This window comes from Magnolia sinica, chromosome 12, assembly GCF_029962835.1.
Source record: "Magnolia sinica isolate HGM2019 chromosome 12, MsV1, whole genome shotgun sequence".
NCBI classification, from domain to species: Eukaryota; Viridiplantae; Streptophyta; class Magnoliopsida; order Magnoliales; family Magnoliaceae; genus Magnolia; species Magnolia sinica.
In genome coordinates, this window is record NC_080584.1 from 68309197 (window position 1) to 68318673 (window position 9477).

Here is a 9477-nt window from a genome sequence, read left to right on the forward strand (position 1 = left end):
TTGACTTTGGTACTAAATAAATAGGTTAAAAATAAATTCTATAAAAAATAATAAATGAGGGAAAAAAACTAATTATAACTTCAACCAAATCGACTCTAAAAAATTAAAAAGAAACAGAGAAAATGTGCAATGATGGATGAGAGAACTCGATCATTGCCGAACATTAGCTAAAGTCAAACCACCAATGAAATTTTATTTTAGTTTTTCACCAATATAATTGCAATTGTAAGAGAGTCATTTTGTATCATGTTTTGTAACTCTTTCAAGTAAATGAATGCTCGTAGTCTATACCAGTCAACATTTGGTGAAAAAGACTATTAAGGTCATTTTGAAATGGGCTATAAATTAAAAATCTCATGCATCTAGTTGGATCTGGGCATGTTTGGCATGAAAAATCAGATCAATGATAACACGAATAGATGGTCTGAGATTGATTGTATAGGCTTTTTAGATGTTGAAATGTAAAAAGGTTCATGTTGCTTCACATTAGAAGAGTGCATATACCCATCTCCTTCTCATTCATCTAAGATCATTACCTTAACCTCCGAATTCAAACACCATAATCACCATAACCACTGAAAAAATACCTGCTAGGGGACATTACCTAAGGTAGTGTCCACTCCAATCTCTATTTAACAGCCATGTATATCAAGCCATCTAAATATATTTAGCATTCATTATTACATTAATAACATAAAAAAATTGGCCAACAAATACAAGGGACATTTATCCAAACATCCTAAAATTTACTAGAAAAGTAGGTAGCTTACATATTCACACCACCTAAAATATAATTTAGGGAACAAAGCTTTACTAAGAACGCACACGTGGGCAATAAAGCTCATGTAAACTCCACCTATGTGCTAGATTCTATCCATCCATTAGGTTGAACTGGTAAATGTTTTACCGAAAATAAATTTAGTCCACTCAACATGTGAACCCCAATATTGGACACAAGTGGATGGGATAGAAATCTTCAGTCAAGTGGTTTTTTTTTATTTTTTTAAACCGGTATATTTTTGGCAAAATGTGGCCCACCTGACAAGTGGTTCAATCTTATTACTGGGCCAGGGCAGCAACATAGTGGCATATTTTTTATGGATGGATTGAATCTTACACGTGAGCTTCACTGCATATGCATGTGGGTTTAGGAAGGCTCTACGACACATTCCAGAGGTAGTAGAAATTGAAGAAGGGAGACGATTAAGTGTGCTTGGTTGATGGAAACTTTTCCACGCAGTTGCTTGCATTTGGACTTGTACGGATTCACATCTTCTATGGAGACCTGTCCGAGGAGCTCACTTTGATGTATGTATTATATATCTATGTGGTCTACTGAAATAATAGAAAAAAAAATAAATTGAGAAAAACCTATAAAATGCCGTAAATCATCGAGGGAAGAACGGATGAAAGAGGCATCAATACCCGGATATTAGCTATCGGGGGCAGTGTGTCGAAACTCTAGGTTGATTCCGTATGCATGCACTCGAGAGAGAGAGAGAGAGGGGCTATGAATTCCCCTTTTGTAATTGTAAAATGACCGTTTTACAAAAAAATATCTTCTAATCGAAGCTTTAATCGAAGCCATGATTGAAATCAGAAAGGAATTGAAAAGCAGATCAAAAAGATTTAAGAGAAAAATGAAGAATCCAAAAAAAATCTCAAATAGAAAGCGTCATTAGAAGTTTCCTTTTCTGTTAGATTTCTTTTAGAAATATAATTTAAAAAAAAAAAAAAAAAAAACTGCTGATGTGGCAATACAATGACGTGGAACAATAATAAGGTTGGAGTCAGCTACTCGTTGTTTGCAGGAAACAGATAATCCGCACTCCCATATGAAATACGTTTTTAAACAAGTTTCCTTGCACTATTATACTCTCTTTTCTCTTCATACAAACCGACGAAGAAGAGATGCATAACTTCCACTCGAAGCCGTTGGATTTCCGCCTCCATCTAACTTACTTTCTTCTTCTACTCTTCCCTACCCTTTCTCATGCCCAATAGCTCTACCATATCTGCTCAACTAGAGCTAATTACACTGCTAACAGCACCTTCGAAACTAACCTCAACCAGCTTTTTTCCGTTATAACTTCGAACGCTCGCTTCATCAAGTACTTCTACGACACCAAGGGCGATGATGGGGAAATTGTCAATGCATGGCATCTTCCTCTGCAGAGGAGATATCACTAGTGACCTCTGCAACACCTGCGTCAACCAGGCCAGTCAAGAAATCAAACAGACGTACCACATGAGGACAGCTGCAGTCATATGGTATGATTACTGCACATTGCGTTACTCAGACCGTAGATTGAGATCTGTATACGATCCCGCATATAATTCCTTACAGTTTTTTATGCCGAATGTGGTGAATGCGTCGGTCCCTGAACAGTTTAAAGCGACACTGAACCGTTTGACGATTAATATTTCTTCTGTGGCCGCGTACGATCCTTTGGTTCCGAAGTTTGCAATCGGAGAAGCTAATTCTACGATCAATCAGACAATATATGGGCTTGTGCAGTGCGCCCAGGATTTAACTAATGAAGATTGCAACGCATGCCTGCAAGATGCCATTTCTAAGATTCCGGTGTTCTGTGATGGAAAGCTAGGCGGGCGAATTCTTGGTGCGAGTTGTAATTTGAGGTTCGAGGTCTACGCCTTTTATGAATCTTCAGCTGCCGTTACACCAGCTGCTCTAAATCCACCTCCACCTCCACCTCCACCTCCAACTACTGCCCCTACTGCTGGTAAGCATCGTTTCTAAGCTGTTGAGATTACAAAACGGCCGTTGCGTGTCAATATTTCTTTCATACCCCTATTTCATATACAATACTTTATTTTCGTTGCGTGTCACTTGGGTGGAATTTCCCAGTAGTGCAGAAGGTGGGGCGCACCATAAAGCCCACCAATGATAAACCCACTCATTAGGCGCGAACCACATCCATTCAGGTCATCGGCTGTCCATTGACTTCAGCAATGAAGGCTGCCAGATGAGTTAACCATCTGGTTTCACCTTAGGCCGTAAATGCACACTTTGGGTGGGAGCACTCCCATACATTAAATCAGACTATTTCCGGCCCATTCATTTCAATAGGATAACCATGGTTTTTAGACTCGGTCGAATCCCGTATGAGTCATCCAAGTTGAATTGGACTACCCGCTCGCTCATGGAAAGGTAAAATGGAAGTAGGTGAGTTTCAAGTGGGGTCGATACCCAAAGAATGAGAAAAACAGAATTTCATTAATCTCACTTTTGAGAATTTAGAACAACTAGAATTTACGGTTTACGGCTTGTCACTCCGAACACAGGTGAGTCGATCCCATTTACCCTAAATCCAGTTTGAGTCTCAGCTCAATTCAAGACCATATTAGTAGATCCGGGTCCCAAGTCAATTAATCATCCAAGTCAACTAGGTAGCCTGCCTCATGAGCATGATCATCCAGGTTGTACATACCATAGGTTAAAAATTCACTATTTATGTGGGGCCACACCCATACATCGAGTCAGGTCGTTTGCAATCCGTTCGTTACAACACTGGCGGCGACCCTTCAGGATGAATCATATTTTCTACACAAGTCACTTATTGGTGACGAGGAAAGCACTGTCAATGTCTACATACAACGTTTCCGCGTGAACATTTTACAACTACAAGATACAGATGATGCAATTTGCATACGATTTGCATATTCAAACACTACGCCAAAACAGCTGATTTGCGACGTATTTTTGCGACGGACTTGGTCCGTCGCAAAAATTGCTTGGTTTAACGACGGATTTAATCCGTCGCTAATAAAAAAGGTCCGTCGCTATGCCCGACTTTCTCAAAAATTCGAGTCCAGACGTCGCAGAATTTCGCGACGGATTGAAATCCGTCGCTAAAATCTGATTTACGACGTATTTCCGACGGATTTGGTTCGTCGTAAATTGGCGACGGACTAAATCCGTCGCAAATTTTGATTTTGCTTCCCGCCTACAATACCAAACGGCGACGCTTTTCAGTTGCTTTTGCGACGGATCATGGTCCGTCGTAAAAGGACTTCTGCCTTGACATTTTTTTTTTTAGAGTGGTGGAAAATCATGTTTTTTTCTAGTCTACGAATTGTTTTTTAATACAAATTCAGTGGTTTAATTGTACATATTTGTATCTAATATTATTTTTTAACAATTGATTGAATGCAAAAAAAAAAATTTTAATAAATAAAAATTGTTTTTATATCAAGTGAGTGGAAATTATTAATTTTTTAAAATTTAAAACTAATATTTAAATGATTTGTAATATGACGAAAAAAAATATTGAGAAAAAAAAATTTAACAATGTTTACGAAAAAAATGAGATTTTGAAAAAATAAAAATCGTGATTTAAAAAAATCTATTTTGTGGGAAAAAAAAGAATATTGATTAAAGTTGATTATTTGGAAAAAAAAAAAGAATTTGATTTCGAGAAAAAAATAATATCCTGAAAAAGAAAATTAAAAAGATTTCAAAAAATGTGAAAATTTTGACAATGTTGAAAAATAAAAAATTTTTAAAAAAGAAAATGAGAGTTTGTATTTTGAAAAATAAAATAAAATTGAGAAATTCGAAAATAAATGCTTTGACAAAAAATGGAGTTAGAAAGAATTGAAATTTTTAAAATTAAACAATAATAAAGAATCGATACTTTAACAAAAAACAAACATTTTGAAACAAAAAATAAAGAAGTTGAAAAAGTTTGTGATTTTAAAAAATAGTTGAAATGTTAAAATTTTGAAATTAAAAGGAAAAGTTATTTATAAAAACATTGAGATTTTGAAAGAAAAAAAAATATATCATTTTAAAAAGGAAAATTAAAAAGTTGAAACAAAATGATATGCTTTCAAAGGAAAAAAATTGGCATTATGGAATTTTTGAGAAAAATAAATTTTGAGAAATTTTTTGAGATGTTGAAAATAAAAATTCAGAATTTGTATTTTATTTTTTTAATATTTTATAATAAAATTGATATTTTGTTAAAAGTTTTCAAAGAAAAATTAAGCGTAAAAAATATACATTTTGAAAAAAATGTTATTTTTAAATGGAAATTAAAATTTATCTGTGAAAAAAAATATGTAACCTGATCAGGGCGAGTAACTAGTCAAATTGAGGGTATTGATCAGTAAAATAGATTGAATAGACCAAACATATAAAATGGGCCAAATATTCTGGTCAAAATTGTGACCCAACTTATTGACCTAGCGATAACCTAAGAATTAATGTTAGTAAGTTTTGTGGGGCCCATCATGATGTGTGTCGAACATCAACACCGTGCATTTGATGTGTCCCTTTTAGGTTATAAGATATCTCAAAAACCATCCGTATACGAAACTCAGGTGGGCCATACCATCTAAAACTATGTGAAGACATCCTAAAAAATATATAAGCACTTGGTGGGGCCCACATAAGTTTTGGATGCGGCTGAAACTTGGTCTAACCCCTCATCCAAGTGGAATACACATAATTAGTGGGTTGGATATGTGAATCACATTTAGGTGAGCCCAATATATGATTATAAATGTTTTAAGGAAACCCATCTTTATTCCATTTAGGTGAGTTACTAATTACCCTTAGCATACTGAGTAAACTCTGTGGGGTCCACCGTTATTTATTTATTTTATCCACTCCATTCATCCATGCTAACAGATAATTTGAGGTCTAAAGGACCAAAAGGAAGCATATCTAAAGCTCAAGTGGACCACACCACAGGAAATAGTGTAATTGAACCTCTACCATTGAAAAATTCTTGGAGGCCATAAAAGTACTTTTAGATCAAGCTAATGTTTGTATTTTCTCTTCATTCATATCTTTTTGATATTATGAACAGGTTGGATGGCAAATAAACATTACTATGGGCCCAAGGTAGGTATAACGATGGAAATCATTATTCCACACTGTTTTGTGTGACATGGTCCACTTGAGTTTTGGATTTATTGAAAATTTGGGATCAACCCACACCGTTCATCAATTTTTCAAGATCATTTTAGAGAATTATCCAAAAAATAAATCATATCCAAAGATTAAATGGACCACACCATAAATAAGGAGAACGGATTGGCTACTCCCCCTAACACCAGCTAATGGCTGGCAGTTGGTGCTTTGTGGGTCCCACCATGTTGTATGTGTTTTATCCATGCCGTCCATCTATTTTAAAAGATCATCTTACAACATGAGACAAATAAATGAGGTATATCCAATATGAAATGGACCACATTACAGGAAACAGTGTTGAATGAGCATCAACCATTAAAAACATTTTGGGGGCCATAAAGTTTTGGATCGAGATGATTTTTGTTTTCCCCCTTCATCTAGGCCTACATGACCTAATAAACGGATTAGACGTCAAATAAGCAGTACAGTGGGCCTTAGGAGGATTTTAATGATGGATATTCAATCACTATTGTTTTCATGTGGTGTGGTCCACCTGAGATTCATATACCTCTCATTTCTGGAATGAATCCCTAAAATGATCTTTAAAAATGGAAGAACATAATGGATAAAATACATATATCATGGTGGGGCCTACAGAGCACCGACCACCGGCCACGGGACTGGTGTCAAGGGGAGTAGCGAGACTAGCTACAAAAGGGACGTCAACAAGTTCCGTGGGCCCCACCATGATGTATGTTTTGTATCCACACCTTCCATCCATTTGGAGAGATTATTTTAGGGTAATATCTAAATAATGAGTTAAATCCAAAGCTCCAGTGGACCCCAACACAGAAAAACTGTGGGACAGTTACGCCTACCATTAAAAACTTCTAAAGGCCACAAAAGTTTTAGATGAAGCTAATATTTGTGTTTTCCCTTATTTCATGTCTTTTTTTTCTTTTTTTTTTTTTTTTTTACATTTGAACAGGTTGGATTTTAAATAAACTTTATGATGGGCCTTAGGATAGTTTCAAAGGTGGGAATCACTCTCCCCGCTCTGTGGTGGGGTCCACCACAAAATTTTATCTGCCTAATTCTTTGGCTCATGACTTAAAATGATATCTCAAAATGGATGGACGGTGTGGATATAACACAGATTTATATGGAGCTCATTTTTTGGTGGACGTAGCCAAAGGTATGGCTTTTAATGGTGGACGTTCAATCTTGACTGTTTTCCCGTGGTGCAGTCCCCTTGAGATTTTTATCGATCTCATTTTTTGGGATTAACCATAAAATGATATGGAGAAGTAGATGGACGGTATGGATTAAAACATATAAATCATGGTGGGCCCGTAGAGCACTATCAGATGGAAAGCGCAAGTGACGTTACATATCTACAGAGGCAATATGTGAGTTTTGTGTTTGATGTAAAACAGTGGTGACTCATTCATATTAATAGTGGTAATGCTATAGAATTATCCAGACCATCTAAATAATGGGTCTACTTGTTAATGGTTAATATTTATACCTTTTCGTATATAAAAATATCTTAATCATTCAGTAAACGGTCCCTTAAATGTATGGGTATTAATGTAATTGATGTCTTAAATTATGGAAAACTCACAGTTTTCGGATTTGAAACTAATATCTCATTTCAGAAGAGGGATTTCCAAATCCCTCTTTCGAACGACGCCCGAGCTCTGCTCGGTTTCTCATTTTCTTCTTCCGCCGGTGGGTGAGCTCCGAATCTTTGAAGGATTTCAGGCATGCCGTGGGTGAGCTTCTCTCAAAATCCCTGTTTTTATTCCAAAATCCATTCCATCTGTCATTGCTTTCTCTTTTCTTCTCATTGGGCCATGGTTCCGGTTGGCATTGATTGTAACAATGTCGAGATTCGGCAATGTGGAATGGATGCAACTTGGGGAGGATGAAATGAATTTGTCTTTCGTAGGTATAGATGTGATGTAGCTGTGATTAAGACCAACAGGCATTTGGAAGAACTAGCTTTCTTTCCTAGATAGTGGATCTCATGGATTCGCATTCATTCACTAAATTTGATTAGAATATTTTTCTATTATCTTTTGGATGTGCATTTCATTAACTGTTTCTACTTTTTGCAGCTTGATTTTGCAGTAACAATGGCAGCACTGCTCGGTATTCCTTTTCCTTTTAGAAGGTGCATCATAAGGATCTTGTCAATGTTAACTAGTAGTGATAATATTATAGTTCTACATTTGGCATTGTTGTAAGCCTGTTGGAGTAGACAGGGTCCAGTTGTATTTCAAACAGTTCCTCTCCTTTGTTTAGATAATGTTTCATACATTCTCCTCACACCACAGAGGCTGAGGGTATGAGGAATCAATACACTGGCACCTTCACATCACATGTTTAATTTGTGATCGATATTTATTAAATCTCTGGCTCTTCCATGTTTTGTTTGATGGTATTTGCTCGTTGGCTTACGAAGTCTCATATAGAGTTCACAGTTTGTTTACTCTTGGGCAGAAGCAACAGGTTGCAATCCCCTCTCTGTATTTGGGGAAGATCCTCCTTTTTAATCAGTCTTCTTGTTCCTTTAATTTGGCCTATATTTTCAGTCTTTGGACCTTTTTTTTTCAATAAAATTTACTATTACTGATCCAAAAAAGGAAAAGAAAGAGAGAGAGTTGGCAATTAGCTCATCTTTTTTCCTTTTTACTGATCCAAACAGGTTGCAATCAGTCATTTCTTTCAGTTAGTGCTCATTGTCAAATGAATGGTTAAAGTTAAAATGGTGAAGGTCTAAATTCTATGACTGAAGTTTATTTGATTGGTGTTAATGCAATCTCTATTCAAAATGGAGTCAACAATTATAAGCTCTAAATTTCTGCACATGTACACCACTTGAGCGGTGGACGAGCTCTTCCCCTTCCCATTAGTACTCTACATATTATTACATATAATTGATTTTTTTAAATGTTGGTATTAAGCTAATCAACAACATTAGTCCATGTAATTACGAAGATATACTCACATGTGCAACACATGCATTTTACTAGTTTATTTATATAAAGTAATAGCTCCATAAACTACCAAACAGAATCTGCACCAAATATCTAGCTGCAACCAGCCAACCACATCTTCCAAAATTGTTTATCCATTTCAAAACAAGCAGTTTGGAGCATTTTATGATTGGTGGAACTGGATTTTCTTTCATGAATGTATATATACACATCATTTTCCTACTTTATGTAATTGGTTTGAGTTGTTGTCTATGCTGTGAAGTCTGTGAAATCTATTGCATTTATAATTTTATTTGGTCTTTTTTTATGGTTTTTTTTTTCCTCTTAATGCCTTGTGGTTGCAGGGCTTGTAATCTAGAGCCACTGAAAGGATTCCCTTTCTTTTTTCTTGTATTTTCCAGTTAAAAGTAACTTGTTCAAATTGGGTGTTCTCCAATTCCCATCTCTTTATTGGAAATTCTTCTTCTGAATCTTTTATGCATGAATAACAGATTTCAAGTTTTGGGGTGTTTGATTGTATTTAAAGTTTAGACTTTTCATTCTCCATTGAAAGGAGGAGAGATTTTAGAGATGACCTTCAGGAAGGTATATCCT

At 35.8% G+C, this 9477-nt stretch overlaps 1 protein-coding gene across 1 annotated transcript in view; it reads left to right on the forward strand.

Moving 5' to 3' along the window:
- Window positions 1–2190, forward strand: part of LOC131220206 (uncharacterized) — a 32250-nt gene extending 30060 nt beyond the window's left edge. Inside the window, exon 8 of the mRNA XM_058215169.1 lies at window positions 2005–2190. Within this exon, the coding sequence (XP_058071152.1) occupies window positions 2005–2190 (186 nt within the window). The remainder of the gene's footprint in view (window positions 1–2004) is intronic.
- Window positions 2191–9477: the final 7287 nt, after the last annotated feature.